This window comes from Biomphalaria glabrata, chromosome 17 (assembly GCF_947242115.1).
Source record: "Biomphalaria glabrata chromosome 17, xgBioGlab47.1, whole genome shotgun sequence".
Taxonomy (NCBI): domain Eukaryota; kingdom Metazoa; phylum Mollusca; class Gastropoda; family Planorbidae; genus Biomphalaria; species Biomphalaria glabrata.
In genome coordinates, this window is record NC_074727.1 from 18,471,913 (window position 1) to 18,498,022 (window position 26,110).

The 26,110-nt window shown below is 33.5% G+C and overlaps 1 protein-coding gene across 2 annotated transcripts; it reads right to left on the minus strand.

Annotated features, from left to right (window-relative positions):
* Nucleotides 1-2,819: 2,819 nt before the first annotated feature.
* Nucleotides 2,820-24,201, minus strand: LOC106061087 (uncharacterized). 2 transcript variants are annotated; one of them, XM_056015902.1, is made up of 12 exons: nt 23,973-24,201; nt 22,305-22,399; nt 20,911-21,039; nt 20,181-20,251; nt 19,496-19,597; nt 18,753-18,825; nt 16,543-16,639; nt 14,848-14,992; nt 13,852-13,982; nt 13,010-13,140; nt 12,422-12,538; nt 2,820-11,850 (listed from the first exon to the last, which is right to left on the minus strand). In XM_056015902.1, exons 1-12 carry the CDS (start codon nt 24,046-24,048, stop codon nt 10,672-10,674), a joined length of 2,346 nt encoding a protein of 781 aa, XP_055871877.1. In that variant the 5' UTR covers nt 24,049-24,201; the 3' UTR covers nt 2,820-10,671. The 2 variants fall into 2 exon arrangements, with proteins under 2 accessions (XP_055871877.1, XP_055871878.1); XM_056015903.1 differs by having other exon boundaries at nt 23,977-24,063.
* Nucleotides 24,202-26,110: the final 1,909 nt, after the last annotated feature.

The window sequence follows — 26,110 nt, forward strand, 5'->3', positions numbered from 1 at the left end:
TTTGAAGTAACGTCTGTATTATATAAGATAAGAAGATAAGAAAAGTTGCTTTCGCGTGTTCTTTTACTTCTAAATGTCAATGTGCATGGCGATTAGAAAAGAAAGTCTCTTAAGTCCCCATACAGAACAGACCGGTATGGACAGTATAGAAGGACTTCTTATATGGTCCGACAGTTACGCTATAGCCTATATCTATAAGATAAGAAAGCACCGTCCCGTATGGGGGGACGAGCGTTTACAAAAGGCAGTCCTTTTGTGGTAGATGTAACAGAGATGCACCTCGGGAACGCTTTAAAGACCAGCTTAGGCACCAACTTGCTTCAACCGTGACCTCCGTTGGCTGTGCTTTAACTGACATAGAAGATGGTATCTGGCTGCAAGCGGCTCCAGAACGAGATAGCTGTAGATTTTTTTTTTTTAGATAAAGGCCTTGGGATACACAAAAGAAAATCCACTGCCAAGGACAGACGTAGCTAGACGGCGAAAAGAGAATCAAAATCGACCACCGGCATATAATGGTTATGTTTTCGTTGGAAATGGCAGACTATGCGGGTTGCAGCTGGTGCTGTGTAGCCACGTAAAATATTGCACTCCTTCTTAATCATCGGACTCGAAGACAAAGCTTGTATAAAGGCATCAAGGAAACCTGCTACCAGATAACCCCTCCCCCCACTATAGAGATTGGACTGACGTAGTGCTCTGTTAATAATCATGAAAGTTGCACTCTAAAATAAGTTATTCAATTATTACAATGCAATTCATAAATATTCGTAACTTTTTATTTTATATTTTAATAATGCACACTCTTACAAACACTTTGTAGATTTATTTATAATGGAACTATGGAAGAAAAAAAATGAAATAAAATTTGCAGAGGAATGTTTGGTTATTGTGTTTTGCGAGTTTTATTAATTGTTTACACTTTAATGGACCTCATTCACCAAAACGAACGGTCACGTGAAAATATTGATAAAACAATGGGAAAAAAAAACTATCACGCTACGTGATAACCATTTTTAATTAAAATTAGATCTTAATTTGTATAAAAGAAATAGGGAAACACATGACTAAATGTTGTTTGTTTAGGATTGGTGAATGAGGTCCATTGCGGAGAGCCGTGTAGGTCAATTTTGCTTGTTGACTAAGCTAATAGAGCCTACAATAAGATGGTGCGCAAATGTTTAATTAGTTCTATTGATTCATTAAAATTTGTTCATGTTTGCAAAGAAATATTTCAATTTACTGCTGTAAGCCTAGTGACGTAAGCAGTGTTTTTTTTCCCTTTGACGTCATGGAAAATTTTCATTCATAAAATATTCTAGCCAAAATTATTTTTTTCGATAATGAAACATTTTCAAACCGATATAACGGTAGAACCTCGAGTTTTCCCCTTATGGCCAACGAGTTGAGATTTTTTTTTCTCATTTATATACATATACGTTGAATTTTAAAGAAAATCATTAGAGACGTTTTCGAAATAAAATTTATATATCTTATTTATACTATAAAGTAGGAAGTAATTTTATTTATGTATGTATATATGTTACGAATAGAAATCAAAACCGTTTGACCAATCTTAATAAAATTTGGCATAAATGTTCCTTGGGTTCTAACTGGGACCATAGTGTATGTATTGTAGCCCTAAAACAGACTTAAGACCCTCAAAAAAAAGTTGACCAACTCTATGAAGCTATAATAATTTCATCGATCTAGGCCATGGTTAGATCTAGATCCATTCAATTTATACATGGTAACCTAATTTTTAAAACTACACTTTGCACAGATAGATTTTTACTTGACACATGAAAATACAAAATATAGTCTATTGATCTCATTATTTAATAAAATTAACCTTTAAATTTGTTTCAAAAGCATTTTTACATAATTTCGTTCCTTACATCTGCAAATTTAGAATTCTTGATGTACATTCTTTCATTAGAGTCGTCATTAGACAATACCCGAAATGTTACACATCTCACTATACTCTATTCCTAGATCTAAAACTCTAATTCAACTCTAAGATGATAGAACTTCTCTTCGCAAAGATAGTTTTATACTTTAACATATGAACATACTAATTATAGTCCATTCATTTCATATTTTAATCAAATTAACATTCAAATTTGTTTTTCTAAAGCATTTTTCTTACATTCGTTCGCTATAGCTGCGAAGCCGTGTTGATTACTTTTGACAATCATTTTAATAGTTCCATTCATGAGTCGCGTAAATCTTAATAAAAAAGGTCACGCATGCGCAGAGGCGAACTCTATCCAAGCCAATATTTTGATAGCGCCATTCATACTATTTTTAGATTCACGCATTCTGCATTCGCTTTACTTATAAAATTATTATTTCGTTTAATTGTTTACAAAGCACTCTCAGTGACTTTATCAAAAGTGATATGCAAATTAAGAGCTGCGGGTAACATATTGCTTATATATATACATTTATACAAGAATTGCTCGCTTAAGAGTATAGGATATAAAACAAAATTAATTAATTATGAATAATTTATTAAATAATTGGTTGATTTTTTATTGATTCATGTGTTGCCATCAATCATGAGCTTGTATGCAAAATTTGATGACGATTGGATGAGTAGAAGAGGTTGAAAACTCGATTGCAAAAACCTTAACAACACCAACATCCAAGAAAAGTGAGTTGATATAAGCGTTGTAATAATAAAAAGGTTACTTCTCTCAGAATGTAAATTAGTTATCTAATTTTAAATCAGAAACATTACAAATAAAGATAGTCTACTTATAATCGCATTGTTCAATCAACACACACACTAAAGCAAAAACAGAAAAACAACGCTCTCAAGAGTCCAACCTATTCTTTTAATACTGAAAAAATGTATTTGAAATGTATCTTTAAAAAAGAACATCACAAAATAAACAACACATGAAGTCCTATTGTTAAGAGACAGGTCTGTGCTTTTTGTTCAACCAAATCACAGAATGTTCATTATTTAGAATGAGGCATAAAAGGCGAAATAAAAAAAAGATACATCTGCAATTTAGAATGATGTTGAAAGTTCAATTGTTAAGGACATGAATAATCAAGAGTCAATTAAGGCTTTGGTGTGCAAAACAGCAAGATTTGTAGAGACATACACAAACGTATGCCTGTGCTCATTCTAAAGAAATGGGATTCTGCTTTCATTTTTATAGTGATCAGGTGTTAAGCAAAATGATTGGAATGATATGGGGGAAAAAAAAAAAAGAGCCAAATTTTAATTATTTGTTGTCAGCAACCATCACATCCTGAATCAAAAATTATATGCAGAAAAAAAATATAATCTACAATAAAACTTAAAAAAAAAAAAAGCATGATCTTAAATTATTTGGTTAGAATCAAAAAGTGAATTCATATTTACATAATATTTACATTTTCTGCATAATTAATGTTTTTACATGCATCATTCAATCCTTCACAGATCAGGAGGAGAAAAACAAAACATTACAAAAACAATGCACAACTATATACAGATGCTGAAATGCTGTAAGGTTATTAGGTGTTCACAGCAGGGAGTTACAACTTTCACTCTAATGATGGCCCACAAAATAAAAAAAAAAGTCAGTCATATATAAACATCAATTAGTAATTTGAAAGCTAATGTTACCAGTTGTGACTGTTGGCCCACTAAATGGTACAAAATTCTGTATAGTTCAATTCTAGCTACATTAAATCAAATGTATAGGAGGCCAATAAGGTTATTTAAAAAAAAAATTAACGTATCCATGCTATGTAAAAAATGAATTTTTATAATATTTTCAAAATATATTGGCTTGCCTTTATGAAAGAAGCAAAGCTTCTGTATTTTCCAATTTTTCCCTTCTCTTCCTACTCAATTTTTCACCAATTTAAAATTTATATCAAAAGCTTAAAAAAAACCTGCATATTTCACCAACTCATTCTGCAATTCTTTAACATAAGAAAAATAAAAACAAACTTTTGTTTTTCAACTATCTGCATACCTTTTCTTACAAGAAAATTCTAATTATTACAAATGAAAAGCTTTTGCATATTGAATACATTTTAAAACACCTTAGACACCAAACCAACCACCCTTTAACATTTATTTGGCTAAAACTCAACTTTACAGACTAGTGTAAAGCTTTAAGGGAATGGGCTACTAATGAACCTTAAAATGTGTGGTAAGAAATTTAAAAACAAAAGTTTTCAACAAACTAACAAGTACAATCATTAAATTTGATTTGTGATGCTAAGAAACTTTGTCAAAAGCATGTTGCTAAAGCTAAAAACAGGTGTTCACAAGTTATGATGTTTTTAAAAAATACTATAAATAGGACTTGTGTTAGCTTCTGTATTTGCTAGAAGCATAAGTAAAACTGTATATCAACCATACAATTTAAACACTTTTGTTAGTACCCTATGTCTCTTATCCAAATGGTTATGAACAGATTAAAGATTGTGAAAAAAGAACATAGTGATGACTTGCAACTGATGACCAGTAAAAAAGCAACATATAAATAGTTGTTTCTGTGTTTCTACTGATGTCTGATAGCATTGCCCTTATGCATCTCCTAATGACGTAAAAGCAAGAAATTTGAATGGTGATGGTAAAGCAGAAATAAAAGGCACATAAGTCTTATCCCTAATTCACCAACTAAACTGACATGTAAAAAAAAGGTTATGGTTCTACTAGGTATTCCAGACTAACACATCTCTGAAGCTCTATACATGCAATGTCACTTTCTTTTAGAGTCAGACAACTCCTATATTTCATTTTTAAGTTTCAGACTTGTAGAGATGTAATAAATTATACACTTCATGGAATGTTCTTTTTTAGATAGTTAATTGTAAAATCAAAATATTTAATTAAAAAAATAAAAAGCATTGATTCTATGAATATCTCATGGACCTAGGAAATATTCTTCTGAAAGATAAAGCACCTATCATACAGACACAATGTTTCAACACAGCTTTCCAGATAGGACTCTTAAAACAGCACACCAGAAGCTCAATACAATAATGAATACAATTTTTAAAAAATCACAATTACAAGATGAAATTAAAAAGAAAAAAAAAACAACAACAGTTAAAACAAAATCTAAGTTGTGTCATCCAAAGCATTCACATGACATATATAATTTTCAAAATGTCAAGCATAAAACATACATTTTAACTGAAAAAAATCTTGAATAAATAATCATTTTTAAAAAAAAGGCACAAACAATGGAAATAAACAAGCTGTTATGCTGAGACTCAGTCACAATATCTCATGATATCGTTATGGCAATGTCACTTGCGCTGCCAAGTACATCAATAATGAGAAACAGTGATGTCATACTATTACATTCAACTTCAAATGTCAATACATCAATCATTAAAACATGTCATCCAAGCTACATCTGGTTATTGCCTAACACATCTATGAACACATTCACTTCATGAGTCTTGTAGTGGTGAACATTTGATTGTACCCTGGACTTTTTCAGCCACTAACTAGAGGTGTAATACAAAAAATTACTAGTAAAAATGTATTCTATCCAAGAGTTATAGTACTATTATAAGCATATTCTATCCAAGTGCTTATAGTATTGCAAAACATTCTATCCAAGTGCTTATAGTATATCTCATAAACCAAGCAGCTTATGATAGTTCATGGTGCTGGCTTCGTAAATTATTATTTTTTTTAAAGAATTTGTTTAGCCCATCTTTCTTACTTCTAGTATGCTCAGTGCACTTGGTCCAATCGCTCTTGTGGACATGTGGAGGTAGGGGCTATCTGAGAAGTTTTCTGTGCTGCCTTTAGGCACTCAGCAAACACAACTCAGATTGAATAGGGTGTTGAACTTGAGCCCCCTTGATAGTTGGCCAAGCAATACATGCCACTCAGCCCCACAAACTAAGTCTGCCTATCACACTAGCTGTAGATAGTATTCAACTTTTCCCCATTTGTGAATCATGAAGCTAGGTTAAATCTAAACATTACAAGGAACCAATTCATTGAAATCAAATTTTACATGGTATAAGGGAGACTGTATAATTTGTAACATTTTTTTATATAGATCAACAAGGAATGGATTCCATTTGTATACAGGTACTTGATACAAGCACATAGACATTATCCTATTTTTATCTCAGTCCTGATTCTCATACACTAAAATACTATTCTCATTAAGATAGGATAAAACCTGGAAAGCCAATTCAAAATTAAAAAAAAAAAAAAGATATACATATTTACAAGCTTGTATGAATAAAAAACAACAAACATAAACCAGGTTGTCATTATTTCACCAGACCAAGAGAAGATAAATGTGTTTAAAAAAACTTGTAAATAGATCTGTATAAAGTTATCCTTAAAAAAATTTATATTAACATAAAAATCTGTTCTTGTTCCTCCAGAAATTTTATGTTCAATAAATTCCATTACAGTAGTCTATAATTTTAAAACGTTGGCATAATCAAGATAAAAAGTAACTTTTGTAAAAATAAAAAAAATTTACAAGAACTTTTAAAAATTTGCAATAAGTTAATATATATAAAAATATTCTAAAATGGCCGCTAAATAATTTTGAAAACAGTCAACTTATAAACTACAATTTATAAATGGTGAATTTTAATTTAGACATGATCAATTTACAAACTTAAAAGCTTTAAGAACTACAAATAGTGAAGGGTAAAAAAAAACAACATTACTATTACATCTGTTTCTATATATAATATACAAAAACAAAATTCTAGGTCCTACAAATAACCCACCTGGTCTGGCTTAAACAAAAACCAGGCTCTTCACAACCTTGGAGACCAATATAAATATGTGTGCATTACAAATAAATAATGACTAAGATGCTCTGCTAACACAACCCTGCAGTTAAACCTGGTCATTTACATCCCTGATATGGTACATGCTAAAACATATCACAAATCTTAAGTAAGAGCCACTGATTCTTGAACTTATCATTGGTGCTATTCAAAATTATAATGGTACAACCCTGTTTTTAGATATATATAAAACTATATAATCCTGCCAAGTACAAATTATTTTTTAAAAATGCAAATAATAAAATTCTTACATTCATTCTATGTAGTAAAATATAAATGCATCTATGCTATTCATTCTGATAAGCTAAATATCTAGAAAGAACAAAAAAGAAACCCATTTTTAAATAATTTTTAAGCATTGGGAAAAAAAAATACATCTAAGCATTCACTTTATATTTCTATAAATATAGATATCTCCTATTTTAGATTTAGTCTAAAAAAAATGGCTCCAGTATCAAATTAAGTACACATTTTACTGCAATATAAAAATAAAATGTGTACAGTGTAACAATATTGCTTTCAATAAGTGAACTATACACATAACAAGGAAATCACTAACATGCAAGTAAATAATTATTACTGGAAAAAAAAAAGCATTTCCTCCAGCTATGCCAAGTAGGATTGATTATAAATCAATTATTCCCTAAATGATTTAAAATGAATGAGACAGCCCAATACTTAAATGTAGAATAAAGACATTCTGGCTTTCAATCTTTAAAAAAAAAATGGATGGCATGACATCCTATGAGGGCAACAATTATCTAAGTGACTGATTGTCTCGAGTTCAGATCATTTCCAGTTTCCCTATAAAAAAATCTACAAATACACAGAAGTTTTATCTTAATTTATCTTTCTTTATTGCCATCCATACGTTTATGGGATCAAAATCAGGGTGGTCAAAGAATCAATGTAAACTAACAAAAACTGAGAGCTCAGCATCTCAAAACTTTGAAAGTGATGATTACTATTATCTGGCTCTCAAAAGGAAGATAAACAGCAATCTCTGTCTAAGCTAATTGTAACACTACAATTTCTGTCTAGTAGTCTACAATCTCTGTCTAAGCTAATTGTAACACTCTCTAGTCCCTCAATGATTACAGCTTGGACATACAAGACTTTAAAAAGAAAGTCAAAATAAGAAGCTGTACAATGAATTTCCACAATTAATGTCATTCTAATGTCTTCTATTACAATCTAGATTAGCTTAACTATGATCTTTTAACAAGCTAGTACCTAGTTATGAAGCTAAATTATATCTTTGTATTAAATTTCAATGTACTAACCTAGTTTTTAAATGTATAAGATACATCTTTTCTTTTAAAATTATGTTAGTACTTCAATAAAAAAAAAAAGCAACAACATTGTAATACTAATTAGAAACCACAGTGAGTAATACCACATTTATAATACTTGAGATATTTCAACCCTATGTTTTTGTCATTTGCTATGAAGTACTTTCTTGAAATTCATTACTTTTAGCATTTGCTTTGTCTATCATTTTCAGCAATAATAATTACATTTAAAAAAAATCATAAAAATTTTCTTGACCAGCTTGTAAGTCTCTAAAAAATGTAGTTCATAACCTCTCAAGGTTTAGCCATTCTGACTGCATCAAAAAGATATATATATATATATTTTTTTTTTTACAAAATTTGATTAAAACCACTTTACAGTTTTTTAGCCATATGTGTTAGCAAGCCCTGTACTCTACATTTCAACATAACCTGAATTAGACAACAAAAAACATCATCTTGCAGCAGTTGAAAAACTTAAAGGGGGGAGGGGGGGAAGGATGCTTAAAAGGTTTAACATAAATAAATAGAACATATGTGGATTAAAATAGATGCAAACATGTCACACAATGAATGGCTTATAATAAAATATTCCAGTAGTTATATAACAACTACCACAGAAAGACAAGCCAAAATATACAATTAAATTACTATAAAACTTTTTTTTTTAAAGAAACATTCTATTATTGTATTCTGGTGAAAGAAGTACACAGCATCTACCAAATGATTGTTTAAATGGTCCTTGCAACATTGTACACATTACAGCATTAAAGTAAGCTGAGTTTTTTCACATGCATGTCCATACTATTTGCAAAGTAATTGATTGGACCTGAGGTTGAGATGCACATACACTAAAGAAAAAACTCAGGAAATACAAGACAACCATGAGGTTCCTCTTTAACTCATGTACAAAATGAAATGTTTCTTTTTACAAAAATAAAGGCTACTGATCTTTAATGTGGGCGAGTCATAAATGAGTTGGTTGGCCTCCTTCAGCTGTAGGACGACTATGAACACCTTTTCATGTGATGTGACAGTGGAGCCCTATTTTGGAGAGACACTCCCATCCACATATATTGCAGGTTAAGGTGGTAGAGGAGCCAGCCATTTTTCGTATGGCAAGCTTTTCTACTGCTGAGGCCCATGTTTTTTCACTAGAGTTAACTAGAATATTATGTGTCCAACACAATGACTAACTTCCTGAACTGTTAATTGGCAAAATGTAAGACTTCAACTCAGCAACTAAATTAAAGTCAGCAATTAATTAAAACAGGAATATTGAAAATCTCTCCTAACATCATATGAATGCATATTCATCACCCACAGCCAGAACAACAGATACAAAAAATGGGTGAAAGACAAGGCAAGTTGTTGTTTTTTCTTAAATTACGTACATTTGTGTTTATATCCATTGACAAAAAACATGAACTATAAAAACTACTAATAGCCAGGTTTTTGGGTTAATTTTTTCACAAGGAATGAACAAATGAATGCTAAATCTATCACTAAAGCTACGAAACACATGATGTAGAGTACAATGTCCACAAAACACCTACAGTGGACCTTCATTGAAACTGTACTAAGACATAATTGCACAAGGTGCCTTAAATATAGACCATGTCGTTCAAGAATAGAATTATGATTCAGTCAAAGAAGGAAAAGCTTAGACAGATAAAAGACATCACTTTGCGTCTCTCATTTTGTCTGATGGAGAGCTCTTTTAACATTTTTGTTTTGAGAATGTGGCAATAGAAAATACCCAAACCAAATATTATCTACCTACACATGATATGGGTATACTACTAATCATGCCACCAAGATGATAGTTCCTACAGAGGACCTTTAAAGGGAAGGAGAAAATGCCACCCCTCATTCAAAACATGTCAAATATATTGTGGAAAACTGTCACAATAAAGTAACTGTAAATAAGTTGTCTCCTAGAGGGCGCTAATGGTGAACTCCAACTATTACCATCTTTTTATTCTTTTCTTTATGCCAACATAATTACAGTCATCATTACCAAATAATAATATGATGATATGAAAAAAATCTGATAATGTATGAATACAATTTTGATATTAGCCTTTTTTTTTTTTTGATCTGATCCTCCCTATTAATTACAATGTATAAACTTCTTCTTTTCTAACTTAGTCATAACTAAATTTGACTTCAAAGTCAAACATTTAAAAAGAAATAATGATAATTTGTTTTTACAGAAAGAAAAGATCAATTAATGATTAAGAGTTCTCTCCCCTCTGCTGTGACCGTAAAAGATGGAAAAACATGGTTTAAAATACATTCAATTGTAGTGTTGTTTTTTTTTTTGGCTTGATTGTTATCAAGAAGTAGAAAGTCAGTATGAAAGTGATATGTTTAGATCATGTTACACAAGCAAACATGTGACACAAATAATAATAACTTATCTAAATGAAATGCACATCTGAAAGATGCCATTATATGATTTAACACACATTTTGATTAGTAACCTTAACATGACCAGCTGATAAATATCTATAAAAATCTTATACAACTCAATATAAATTATCTGTGGACTAATACTCAGGTCTAATTTTGAAGTTGAAGGTCATGATTCTTTACATACTGGCATCACAGAGCCTTCAGAATGAAAGTAAGCTGCGTTGGACTCAACCCACTTCTCAGTTAATGACTTGTCCTCGGCTGGTATCATTGACATGGACACAGGCAAGGAAGGACTAGGAGCGTTTGTAGCCAGGACTGGTGGGATGCCACTTTGTGGCTGAAATGAATCTGTGGTTGCCATGACACCAAAAGTCTCCCTTGGTGTTGTTATTTCAGCAGCTGAGCCCTCATTGGAAGATTTTGAGAAAAAGCTGTTTGATCTGGATTTTGTCAGCGGTGCCTGGGATAAAGGAGGAAAGTCACTAATGTCAAAGTGAGGCTCTGTGGGTGTCTGGGAAGGAACAGTGTGTGATCGTTTTCCTGACCACTGAGGAGCAGAACCATATACTGGGGTCGACAGTCGACTGGCTAGAGGTGGGTGGGATCTATTGTGTGCACTAAAAGAAGACGATGGACTAACGCTCGGAGACTTGAGGTGGTCAGCAAAAGTCCCATGCTGATTGCTTTTGGGAAATGGACAGGGCTCATGAACAGCAGCTGGGCTTGAAGCAACACGAGCTACAGTTCTTTTTGGTTTAAGCACTTTGTCTAAAGGTGTGGCTAGAGAAACAGTTGGTGGACCAAATGATGGAGAAGGAAGTAGAGTTGCTGGCTTAAATAGCTCTTCAGTAACATTCCTTGTTCTTCTAAGCTTTGGTCTAAAGTCTAAATTTTTAGGAGGGCTGCTTCTTCTAGACACTTGATCTGGTTTGAGGTACATTTCAGGTTTCTCCTGCAGCTTCTGAACCTTGGTGACAGTATTGTTATTGCTTTTGTCTGCCTCTGTAATGACAAGTTTACTACTAAGGTCTTTCACCACATCTTCAGACTTAACCACAGATGAGTTCTGGCTATCCCCAGAGTCACCTTCCAGGGTAGAATCGCTGTTAGGGCTCATGACCTCAGAGCTCTCAGAGGCTCTCTCACAACCGCCTACTGCACCCTCTGACGCATCTGTTGAGCCTGTCACACTCATCAGTTCAGCTATTACATTTTCAGCAGCATGGGTGTCAACATAATCTTCATGACTCTCTGTGTTGCTGGCCTGCCTGGACATTTCACAGATGTAACTCTCTGTAGCCGAGAAGCCGGCATCACTAGCTACTTCCTTTTCAAGATCAACCTAAACAGAAAGGGAAAAAAAAAAGTCAAGAAATTATGTTGTAAATCTTTTGTTTCTATACATTTTTTTTTACAAACAACAATTCCTTGGATGCATTGCAAGCTATAGATAGTTTAAGTTTTTTAAGTAAGGCAAATCAATAAATAAGGATGCAGAAAACAAAATGTCTGAACAAAGTTGGAGGCATGTTACTTATTTTCAAGAAACTAACATTAAAAAACAGTTACACAATTAACAGGGGAGAAGGATATAAAACATAAACCTAAATTTTTGTGAAAATCCCTGTATGTTTTCCTGAAATCGGAGTACAAACAGCAGGCACAGCTAAAAAAAAGTCTAAACAATGAAAAAGTTCATGGGGCAGATGAAGGAAAGTTTATCCAATTCTTTGGTTCACATAGGCATTGTACTGTCAGCAAAGTCTTCTGTAATTGTAACAATCCATTAAAGTTGGTCTGGATCAAAAACCATCTTCCCAGATTACAGTCGACCTTAGAATTCATTTCAGAGAATACATACATTAGACTAAGCATTAACTTCATTCATACAACTTTTCCATTGATCTACTCACTTTTTTTTGCACTAGTTTCTCCAAAACTTCTGGTATCTCTGCTACAGATGTGGGTGCACTCAAACCCAAGGCCAGGAACTGTTCTAGAACTTGAGATGAGTGGGTCATTTTTTTAAACTGTTAAGTCACCAAATAAACAAAGTGAAAAATACTTGACACAGAAGGAGGTAATGAACTACTGAATTATTTCAGTCTAAATCAACAACTTGAACTTGCTTATTGTGAATTAACAGCTAGTGTGTAATATATCATCTCCATAGCAACAGTTGAAAAGTATAGTTACATCAACCTTTTGATACATTGGGGATTTTATTAATAAAAAGTTAATCACAGTAGTATACTCTTTGTTTTCCTTTTGATTTTGAAGATCTGGTTTATATTCTTCAAGCAATAGTATCAATACAGTAGACAGAAATAGAAGAGAATGTGATAGAGAGAAATGGGATTTGTGTCTGAGAGACCTAAACCGCTATGCAGACGATAGAATAAAACCTAGAGAAACAAGACAGACTGAGAACTATGTGAGTACACACAGTGCCTCAAAAAGAGTTCTAAAATGACTCTGCTAAGAAAATAAATGATACTGACTGAAGACTGTTTCCGAGGTTTCTTGTTTCTCTTCATAGACTTTTTAGCACCTCCAGTTAGCTCTGCACTTTCTGCATCTGAAGATTTCTTCCGAAGAATATGATGACCTTCATCAACATCCTCTTCCACTTCTACAATAATTCACATTTTTAATTAACCATTGGGATTGTATACCAAAGCAGAAAGCATACATTTAACTATACAACATTTAAAGTCTTTAATATTTACTAGACATATGGTATATGGTAAAGCAACTGGTAATTAAAAAGTACAAAGAATAGAGTTCAAATCTTTGTAGCAATTGTCCATTTCTTGATCTTATCTTCCCATCATTTCTTTTTTGTCCTTTATTTTTTTTATTGCATCTTCATGTCCTATAAGGTCTTTGCATTGTCATAGCTTAAGAAGAAGTGAGCTAGAGAGACTTCAAATTTAAGTAGTCTTTATAATAAGCATTATAATCTTGGTTTAGGAGCAAAGTGGCTAGTAATGCTATTAAGATATCTGACTTTCTCTTGGGAGAGCAACAATGATAGTCATTGTGCTAACTACATATGGACACAAAATCTCTTCTGTTGCTGCCCGGACTTTAAGTTTTAATGAGATATTAAGAAGACTAAAAATTTTAATTTAAAATAAACATTTGTTTTCAGCAATACTCACTCCCCATTAATCTCACTACATTCAAAGAGAACATTAAGACCTATCTGTTCAAAACTTTTTTAGATTAGTTTGTCATTTTAGCTCTCAAGTTCATGTTTGTAATGTTATAACAGCACCTTGAGCCTACATCATGTTTGTTAACAGCGCTCTATAAATTAAATTATTATTATTATACTCACCTAGACTAGAAGAAGGTGACAAGCTTTCAACAGATGGCTCTGGTGCAGACAAATTATTAAAGCGCTGAAGGTGATTGTATAAAGTATTGCAAAGTTGGATCAGCTTCTCATAAGGCACTTCTGATTCCTCACTGTCAATAGACAAAGTTTTTTTTGGAGACCCTCCATTAGCATAGGGTTTGAAAGTGATGAAAGAAAAGGAGATTAAATAGAGACACAATCAATTATACAAAACAACATTAGCTTCAATGAATAGACACTGTAAAATGATGGGGAGAAAGTGGGTTAAAATTACCACATGTTACTTTCATTTACCTAAACCAAAATGTATTTGAACTAAATGAAATGCTCATATGTTTAGTAAGTGATGAAGCAACATTCCTTAAAGAAATTAAATTACACTAAATGACATGTCTGGGGGTTCACAGGAATAAGTTAAGTATGCCAAGTCAAATGAAGTGTCTGGATGTTCATAGTAATAAGGCAAGTAAGTCAAGTCAAATGATGTTTCTGGGGGTTCAGAAGAATAAATCAAGTCAAATGTCTACTTATGATTTGAATGTATGCGTAAACGTAACATCTAATTTACACATTAGCTTAAAATATAACAGCATCCACTTGACAAAGATGAGGCGAGCTGGAAAAAATTAGTTTTGTACAGTATGACTAGTGGGTGCATTCTCTGACACCTCTGAGGCATGCTGACAATTAATTACTTTGTGATATAATTTTTTAATTATCCCAACTGGTTATTCTACATGGTCAGTGACTAACCTTGTTAAAAAAAAAATTGGGTGGTGTTAGGGCTTCTAAATTTCAGCTCAAACACACCCTTAAAAGACATATATCCTTCTGTTAAAAAAAAAATCACTTTTCTCCCTTTGATTACATATATATAAATACAATAGGTGTGTATTTGTGTCTATCAAAAGTAAGATATGATTAATACAAGTATCAAAAAGAAGAAGTTTGCGTCTTTCAATTGGAAGCACATACTCTTCTCTCTGACTGTCTGCAATGTATGATTTCCTCCCCTCATCTCGTCTCTTCCAGCTGTCCCTCTTCTGTCTCTCTCTCACTCCATGAAACACTTCTTTTTGTTTCCTCAACTGTCTTTTATGGTCATGCAAACTGTCAATCTCTGCAAAGGGAAAAAAAAGTATCTTCTGAATTATTAGTGTGTTTGTACACAAATGTAAATGCTTTTGGTTGGGGGGGGGGGGGTCTGGTAATAAGGTGTCATCTTCTTTTCTTATAAGTTAAAGACATTACTTCAAAAGAGCATATAATTACATCCTACGCATGTCCCTGTGTCTAATCATGCATGCTAATCAGTGACATAACTCTGCCAAGTCATTGGATTTCCTGGCAGATTAATAAAGAGCGTTCGTATGCAAAGGTTTTCTTCTTTTGATTTAATATTTCTCTGAAACTATTTCAATTAACATTGTAGTCAGACTTAGTCAATAGTTGCATTATCATATGCTGGGTTTATTACTAAATTAAAATACATCATTAGTGTTATTATGGAGAATATGAGTGTTTGTGTTGTTGACTGATGTTTGGAAATGAATTAGGTTGACTTGTTGACTAAGATGCCAAAAGAGCAGCTGATGAAAAGTGAGACAAATGTGTCTGTTAGATATCACAGGAGCTTTCAGTGAGAGGATTAAAAAACATCATGTGATCGACTTTGTATATTTCTTAAGTGAGATGTAGATAATTGTTACAGAAAATCGAGTTTCTTTTGTTCATAAGAGAAGAATTCAAGCAATTAATCAAGTATGAGTTAACATGCCAAAGTTGCCTTGACATATCTACTACTCAACAATCAGTTACTTTATACTCCTTTTTTCTTTATTATAATGTTACATTAAAATAATAATTCAAACAAACAGTGCTGTAACAATAGATCTAGCAGATATTTTTGGCTTGCAATTATAAAGTGAAGTGACATGAAAGTCTTTTACATTTGTTACGGCTAGCAAAAAAGAGCAGTCACACTTTGATCAAAAATTGTTTTGACATAAAGTTTAAAGAATCTCAGTTATTTCAATATAAAAATAGACTATAAAAAAAAAAAGCTTTTTTGCAGGTCACTTGGCTCCTCCCACGCCATTCGGCACATTGGGCGACAAGCCGTCTTCACAAAAATCTGTCACTGTCAGTGTGTGACACATATCTTTGTAGTCAATGTGGCACATAAGGTTGGAATTTCATCCCATTTATATAAATTACCTGAAGCTAAATGTTTCAAAACTTCTAGAAATGCGATGAATAAGAGGATGAGGTCAAAGAAATGTCATTACACATCTTTCTTACTGATGTTGATGTTTTTACTAAAGAGTCTAATGATGCTCTACACAAGTCTACTTTGTTATGATGTTTGTCATTGAAATGAATACAGTTCAAACTATACATCATACCTTTAATCTAATACTAACTACTTGCACAACACCACATCTCATTTTATTATCACTCCTCCACGGTAGGCATCCAAATTATTTTTTTTTCATTTCTCACCGCCTCCTCTGTTAATGCAGAGTTCTTCATTTCACACATTTTTTTTTTATTACCATCTCTTTTAACCATACTAACCATTTTTAATAGAGATTTAGGTGGTCAGATTTTGAAAAAAACTATATTTTTTAAAATTCACTTTAAAGCAGCAAGGCCAGAAATGACAAATACCTCTTTTAAGTGAATCCAACTGGGACTTGAGGGAATATAATTTCTCTTTTAAATGATCTTCTCTAGCTTTCATTTTGCGGACAGCTTGGTAGTATGTCTGTTGACAAAATTGTATTTGTTTAAAAATGCATAGATTATTACTTTAATATTTTATAAATATAAAGAGAGACAGTTTTAACAGAAAGAGTTCAAATCAAAAAAAAGAAGAGAGAAATTTTTAAAAAATTAAGAACAGCCACATTTTGAAAACATAGAACTAAAAATAATGTAATTAACATACAATCAAAAAACAAAATTACTATGGCAATAAAAAAACAAAACAACTAATGCTTCATAATAAGTTGAATCAGTGAACCACTCATGAAAACATTTTAAACACTTACAAGACATGCATGTGCTTTTCAGTGATAGTAATTTTTGAGACCTGCGTTTCACTTTAATATGAAATGAACTACTCTTCTTCTTCTTCTAGCCAGATTTATTGCTGCTGAGCTGTGAGCTCTTTTGCAGACTGTGCCAAGAAAAAAAGTGTGCTGTTTTCTTCAGCTGTTCAGCACTGCCGTACAGGGTGTTGGTTATGTTGGGCTGTAGTGGAAGTAGGGTCTGCCTAAGGTGGATTAGGGAGGGGCATTAAAGAGGATATGGTTTACAGTTTCAAAGGGGTGGGCGCAGTGTCTGCAAAAAGGGAGTTGTGTGGAGTTTATTTTGTTCAGGTGGTAATTTAATAGTGGTGTGTGTCCTGTTCTTAGTTGGAAGATTGTAGATTGTTCTTTGCGGGGGAGGAAGTTAATACTGTCCAGTTTGATAGGCGTAGTCATTTCTTTGTACATGTACGTGTTTCCTGATGCCCATTGGTTGAGCCACTCCTCTTTGTGACGAAATGAACTATAAGAGTTGGTAAAAACTACTAAAAACAAACAAAGTTAAACTTTCAAAAGTTAATACAGCTGGTGACTTAACATTCAGTCATTCATCAGTTTAGGTAGCCAACAGATAGGAAGTACATCAAAAACTGATATAACTTTCTCTGCTAAATTAACATTGTTCTATGTGTTTCCACCAGAACTCAAACCAAACAGGTTTAACTGGTCAGTTGAACACCTAATCACTGTCATCTTGCCCCAGGACAATTAATTTGGAGAAGTAGAGAATCAAGTCATTGAGATGAAGGGTTAAAGGTGATGAACACATTTTTTAAAAAGAAAACGGATAAGCAGGACTAGGGGATAGTTGTCTTAAGATAAAGACATGCGCTTTCAGCTTAAATTTTAAGATATACAGCAATGTTAGGCTTGAGTTTAGTATCTAGCTTAACTCTTTGACTTCGGAAGGATGCTCCCATGTTGATTTTTTAAGCTGTATCTCTACGCTGGCAACGTCGACGTTTTGATTTTTTTTCTCTCCCATATATGTTTTTAATTGCTTAAATATTATCCCTTGGCTAAACATCCAGAATTTCCTTCTTTCAATGTGTTTTTACAGTAAAAGATTTTTTGAAATAGTGGAGTCTCAAGAGGCTCTATTTTCTTTAGATTTATGTTCTGGGTGATGGTGATAGGTGATAATGAGCTCAGAACATTTATTTTATGTGTTTTTAAAAGGTTGTAATATAAAGTTATGTGGAAATATGAATAAATATCATAAAAAATATTTTTTTTATACTTTGGATCATAATATATTTCCTAGATCTAGTATAGAGCCAGAGCTGTTATCTAGTCCAAGGGATTCAGCTTTCATTTTTCCATTAGTAGTGACATAGATAATTAGCTCAAAATTTCCATTTAATATGTTTTAGCTGTGTTTTCTAAAAGTTTTGTGACAATATGAAAAACTATGATAAAAAATTTTTTTTCAAGATGGACCATACATTTTTTCTAAGATCAGGTCTAGATCTAGATCCTGGAGGCTTTTTCGCAGTCGGTAAGTTTGTTTGTTTTTAATTTTGAAATAATAATTTTTTGTTTTATAATCATTGCTTTGTGCTACACCAAAAAGGCATGCATGTATCATTTTCTAATAAAACAAAAAAGTTATAAAAGTTTAATCAAAGCATTCTTTTCACTCCGAAGGGCCAAAAAATTAATTCCGTCCAAGGTGGGAAATAATTCCAGAGTCAAAAAGTTAAAATAAAGCATCCTCCTGAAATATCAAGACAGTATAACTTTTTCCCCTTTTCAATTAACTTGCACAGAAAAAAAAGTATCACTTACATCCCTTTCTTCTCTCATTCGTCTCTGCTTGTCCCTGATGCCAGAGATTTCTTGTTTGAGGGTAAAATATTGCCTGAAAAATAAACAAAATAATGTTTACCTTTTACACACACTTAATTGTGTCAGAATGTGTTAAATGCAATAACCAAATCGAGATTTCTTAAAATGCTTCAGCTGCAGTTAGAAAATATAGTTATAATGTTTATAACTCAATATGTTCCAATTGAAACTCGTTGCAATTTTTTCTTAACTTGTCCTAAACTTATAATAAATTGATTTATAATTGCTTTGAATTATCTGTCGGATGTACGACTAAAACTGTACAAAGTTGTAGAGTAAAACAGATTTGGAGATCTCTAGCAGCTGTAGAGAAAAATGCCTTATTTATTATGCCGGAGGTGCAGTGGCTGAGCGGTAAAGCACTTAACTTCCGAACCAGGGTCACGGGTTCTAATCCTAGTGAAGACTTGGATTTTAAATTTCTGATCTTTGGGCGCCTTTGAGTCCACCCATCTCTAATGGGTCGTTGTGCTGGCCACATGCTCACTTTTTCTTAAGCTATGGTATTGCAAAGGCATTATATAGCATGAAGATGGAATAACAAAATAAAGGACAACAAAGAAATGATGGGAAGATGAGATTTGCTACATTGAAAGAGACATTGTGTGTATAGAATAAAGTGGAAGGAGCAGGTCCCTAGAAAACCCCAGACAAGGGAGGTAAACAAAATCCACATTACTCACGCTAATGTTCGTTTTGATCTACGTAGTCTGTCAATCTCTGTGACAATCTTCCTCTCTTCCGTCAGCTTGAAATGTTGGTGTTGAAGTGTCCAGTCCAGCTTTCTGTGCACACACACAAACACAAAATAAAGTAAAACAAATTATGAGATTTTGATCTCACCAGACTGAAGAATTAAGTCATGGTTCAATAAAGAGTTACTGTTTAAAGTTATAACAACATTAGGGTCTACGAATGTGGCCATTTTATATTGCTTTGTGACTGTTTGGTAGAAAATTATCTTCATCACTGCAAATTTTCTTGAAGCACACTTACAATCTCAAACATGAAATATTTTTTACTTATATTAACATTTTAACATTTGGAAAATGAAATTTTTTGGGGAGTGGGTTGTTTTCTTTTTTTGTATTTCAAAAGTCAGTAAAAATTACAATTTTTTAAAATTACATTTGGGAATGTCTATTTTTTAATTGAACAATTCCAGACAAGCAGACGTCAAGATAAAAAAAAACAATAATTAGTACCAAAATAAAACTGAAAAGGCAAAAAACAAGTAGAAGGGCTAATTACTAAACCATGTGAAGTATATGAATGTACTTTAAACTTATACAGAGTGTGTGTCCTTTATGGCACTACAGAACTATTAAGGGTATGTTGTGTGAATAACCTACTTCTAAGTTAACTTACTGAATTGCTGTATTGATCTTCTCTTCATTTTTGTAGATAAGAGAAGACTCTAACTGACTAAGCTGACGCATCTAGAGTAAGAAAAAAGGTTACGACATTCAGTCATTAAACACAGATGTATTCAGATATAGACTGTTGTATACGCAAAACCATCTTTTTTTTTTTCATTTGGCAAGGAGACATTTCAATTATCTACATGATTGTTATGACCTTTCAGTTGTGGGAAAACTGGCAAATATCAGTTATCTTTTGATATATTTCTCATAAAATTGCAAGGTAATTCTGATACATCTGAGTTAAGCTTATATTGACCTGGTGGAAAACTGAGAAACAAATCAAAATGCCTAGTGGCTACCACAATCCCAAGTAGATTGAGATAAGGAGTTCTAATGGAAGCTCACAAAATGCAATCCAAATCCACCATATTATTTATTAATGGGTTCAAATCCAATGGTGATGCCATTCCACGCTGTAGGTGGCGCAGGAACATAATAAATTTTACCAAAATGGTTGTTTTCAGATAGAGAAGTCAATGGAGAGTCAATCTTTTATTCCTGGCATTTGAAAGAGTTTTTCCCCTGGTAAAAGGATCTCATGGAAATTTATTTCAACTCTTGATCATTATGTTAGTACATAATACATGATGATATGTCACACAAGCCAGAAATTCTCAATGCAATTAAGCTTAATATTAAAAAAATATTTGTCTGTATTTTTGTACATTTCCTACCTTTTCTGGAAGGTCTTTGTTCCATTTATCTAGCTCTGTGTCAATCTGTTTCCTCTTTTCAATAGTTGCATTTTTCTCTGCTTTAAGGGCTTTTAATTCTTTAGTTATATTGGGACACTGGAGATTTTTCTATCTTTTATTAAGGCCTATAACTAAAAGACTACAAACATTTTCTTATCAGAAGATTAAATTGTTGTCTTAAAATAAAACATCTGATCTTAAAATAAAATATTGTCACTATACATCAAGAAAATTTTTGAAAAAAGATAAGTCTTTATAGGTAACTTTGATGCTATAAAATATAAAATCTAGATTATATAACTGACACCGAAAAGTTAAAATGATATTTCTGATAAGTCATGGAAATGTGACAATTGTGTTAGTGCTGTCCATTCATCCATTTTTTTTTTTTGCAGATCTAAAAAACATTTGTTTAGTTTCTTTAGCCAGAAACATGATCTTTTAGCCTTATTATTATTAGCTGTATGTTCGCTTAGTGATTGTGAAATGCAATTTGGAAAGAAATGTGTCAGCCACATATTGTATGAATTTCACCCCAAAGTTGACCTTCAACGTACATTTCCTGAGGTAAAATGGTGCAGTGTGAATGCTTAATGCATGTGGTCATGTAAATGGATCAAATGATATCAGATATAAAAGAAAGTAGAAGCCTGTCAATATTATGATTGATATAGATTTTGATTTCATAAAGTACTAAAATTGTTGTCTGATTTATTTTGATGTATGTGCTCAAATTGAATACATTTGAAATATATATCATACAATAAAGCTGAAAAATATTGCTAATCATCCCATCTATTTGGTAGAGAAGCAGTTTGATCTAACTTCACAGCATTTGTTGGATTGTTAGTAAAATGATCTATTGACCTGGTAAAAAACAGTATCCATTCAACTAATTTATACTGGTTTTTGTTTAAAAATCAGTTAATAACCAAACTGTCACAAATAAAATTATCTACTTAACATCAATTTGTTATCAATTTAACAGTCAATACAGTATTATTTTTAATATGGACATTTCTGCTACTCAACAAAATTGCAGTATCACAATTCAACATAATCATCAACAAGAGATTAAACAAAAAGTTTCAAATCTGATTGTAATGGAATTTTCACTTCATAATGAGTAGTTCAGTATACTTCAGTTCAGCCTGTTCATTATGGTAACAGTTACATGTAAGCATTTCAGTTCAGCAAACTTTAAATTTGATTTCCAATTACTCTGTCCCCCTTTCCTTTTCTTTTGGCATCATTATAAACACTCATTTGAAGTTTTGTAAATATTTATTTTCAGTTCCTTCTACTCATCCTATTACCATCAGATGTACAACCATAAACTAGGTAGTGTAATGCTGTGTACAACAAAAGGATACAATATTATCTTGCAATGTTTCTTTCTCTTTAATTTGAGCCAGGAGGCTGTCCATGGAATCCCATCTTTTATTTGTTAGCATCACTTTCTTTGACTCTATTGTGTAGAAGAAAAAAAAATGTATAAAGATGTTTGTGTCATGTTATGAACTTTATGATGATTAATTAATAAACAGCAATGTCTTTGATTCTGAAGATTAAGGACTAGTGCAGTTTATGAAGATACAGAGGTATAATAATAATCTCTGGATATAAAAGTCAGCCCAGGATAACGTATGTATAGTTGGAAATGTATAGAAAGTCTCTCTCGTTAATAGCTAGTATGATGTTTTATTATTAAATATCTGCATAATAATACATGTATGCATATTAAGGAAATAAGAAATTTAAGCTTTAAAAAGAAAAAAAAAATTACCCTTTAATAGTGCTATAGCATGTTCAGTGCACTTTTGTCCAATCTCTTTTGTGAACCAACGGGGGGAGGGGGGGAGGGTATCCTGAAGGTTTCTGTGCTGGCTATAAGCACTCAGCAAACAGAGCTCAAGTCGGTATTGAAACTTGAGCATTCATGATTTTACTAAGATGTCACTCTAATCAAATGTGAATATTCCCTAGTTTTAAAAATAAATCTTTTCTAATTGCTCCATTTTTTGTGTGTCCTAGTTTTTTAATTAAATGTTTTCTTTAGTTGTCCCAAAAAGAGGATGCATATTCTAATATTGGCTTAACAAAGGTTGAATAGTATTTTAGTTTTTTATTCCTGTTTGATTTGTAAACATTTCTTTTCAACAAACCCTAAAGCTTTCTTGGATTTATAATAATTTCATCATTATGGGGATTCCATGATAACATTTTCTTTGGAAGTCATAATACGTGAAGTCAGTGAAGAGAGCAAATGATTGCTACCCTACATCTAGATCTATAATAATCTATGATTATGATCCTAATTTTTTTTTCCAATTATGGCCTATGCCTGCAGCCTATCATGATCTAGATCTATGCCAAGGCTGTGCTATGTTGGCTTATAAGTCTAGAATGTAGTAGATGGCCTTAATGATTTAATCAAGTTTATAATGGATTTAATTAATAAGACTGCCCAAGTCTCAAGATGTATGAATCTAGATCTAGATCTAGATCCTAGAAAATAAAATCTAGAATCTTTATCTAGGTCTATACTAGACATGACACTAATCATGTGTGACTAATCATGACTAATGACAGAGGGTCAGAGTCTGATTATGTCTGATATAATCATTATCATATGCATTATTGTATAATAATAATATTAAATAGTCAAATAACCACTAGATCTATATAGTAATATAGTATATATAAGAGTATATAAAATAAATATTTAAATAGTGCAACTGACCAACTACCATTTCAACAACACTTTGACTTTGGTTTTTGCAGAAACTCTGAGAAAGTATTGTGAGTGCATATGACAGTATGACATGATGATGATATGTCCAGTTGAGAATTAGATTTAGTGTGAGTGGACAGTAACATGACTCATCATGAGAGCTGAAGTGACTGGGGGCTGGAAAATCTAGATCTAGATACTAAGGTAGCAGGCTACTTCAGTACTTAGAATCTATTCTACTTCAATACTTGTCTTACTCTTGTCTAAATTTTAAATAAAAATCTTTTAGTTTTAACTTTAAACTTACCAACCATCGATTGATCATCGCTACATGTCACAGTATCTTGTCCAGTGTCAATAGAACTTTCCAATTCTTGAGACATTCTAGGCTATTGGTGTGTATATCACAATTAGGTTAAATACAAATAAATAATTAACTAAATACTAAGCAACATATATGCCTGATTCTATGTTTGTATGTAGAAGTCATAGGTCTGCAAGAGGCAGCCATTTTTCACAAATCACGTGACCGAACCCGAAGATAAACTCTTCAAAAGCAAGTTCTGGTACTGGGTTGTTCCATTTTCCGTGAATTTTTAGTTATATCTAGATCTATAATAATATATCTAAACTATTCTAAACAGTCTGGATCTTTCTACATTCATATGTCGATCTAGAATGTAGATATACTATAGATGTATATAGGCCAAATTGAGAGCTCTGTCATTCGATGAACATAAAAATTACTTAATTATAGGCTAATGATAATTATGACAATTCACAATGAGTAAGCTTCGGGCAGGAATGGCTCGTTAGCTATGGCTGGCTACCCACATAGAAGAAGGAAAACTCTTAATTCAAACCTCTGTTGCCTTGCAGCTATACTCAATCATGGGAAAGGCTTCTGGAGTCAACCCTGAGGACAAAGCAGGAGCTGGCGACCCTTTGGATACATCAGCTGCGTTGAGAGGGGGGGAACTGATGTGTGGGCAACATCGTTCCGACCACAGCTAATGCCCAGGCATTCATCTCATTTCCATGAGATAATCCATAATCGCTTCGCGACTGAAGGAGGCCATAGACACAATGAATAAATTAATGTGTATGTCAGCTACTTTAAATTAGAATAATTATCCTGATTTGGAGTCGGGTATGTGTAACACGCGTGTAGCCTACTTTAATAAAAACCTACCGTTATGTCAGTTAGGCTAAAGAAAAAGTTTCGAATATTTAATAGAACTTAACTTTAAAGAAAAAAAAGTTAGCATTCAACTTTCCACCAAATCTTTGCTGCTTCAGCGCTGATCGTCTGCCCGAATAATATGGGTTTCTGCTGATCAAAATGCAAAAATCACTTGCGGAGGCCAAGGTCCAGATATTCGTCGGAACTGTCATAACTGACAAAAGAAAAGACAAAGGCAAGTAACTGGTGCCTGAACCGGTAAACAATCTTCGGGCAGGGGGGGGGCTCGTACGGTGAGCCTTGGCTGGCTACCCATCTAGAAAGAAAATTCTGAGTTAAATCAGGAGGCGGCGACCCTAAATCAGGAGGCAGTGAACCCGACCCCAAACTGTATTGCGGTACTTCTTTTGGATACACCTGAGATGAACTCCTATTGAAAAATCAGAGCAGCAAGGACTAGTCCTCCCGTAGTGCTCTGGCAAGAAATTTAGCCGCCCGGCGTAGTGCCTCATAGCTACCATACAAGTCGAGTGACTGCACAGGCAAGTCCCCCCTTAGCTCGCGGAGCTGGGGACACTCATACAAGACATGCGACACTGTTTCGACGCTCTCTCCACAGTGACGGCATCGGGAGTCAAAGTTAGTGCGGAACCGGGCAAAGTATGCCCCAATAGGACAGTGTTCCGTGCGCAACTATTGACTGCTCTGACCTCCTCAGTCGCCACCATGGATCGTCGCGATCTGGGTGACGCATGCGCTGCCAGACACCACGTGCTCTGTCGGATTCCTCCCAGTACTTTAACCACTTCTCATGAATGAGTGCTCGGATTTGTGCCGTTGCTTGTAAGTACGTGCTTGGTGCTTCGAGGTGTGTGGCTGCCAAAGCACCCTCCCTTGCGAGGGCGTCTGCCGTTTCATTGCCCCTCACGTCGCAATGTGAAGGCGCCCACTGCATGAAAACGACAGCTCCAATAGCTCGGCGGATGTTATCTGCGGCGCCGATTGCCTCTTCTATTACGGGCGACCCTCCCCCGCCGCCACCCATAGCTTGGAGACTGGAGCGAGAGTCAGTGACCAGCACCACCGTAGTGGTACTAGTCTCGCGTTGGAGCATTCGGGCCCTAATGGCCTCGAACGCCCGAGTTATCCCTGTGAGTTCGGCATCCATGGAGCATGCGTCGTAGCCGCATGGACCAGAGAGCCTGTCTGGTTCAGTCCGGTCGGGGTAGACGATAAGGACCCCATACCCCGATCTATCGGGG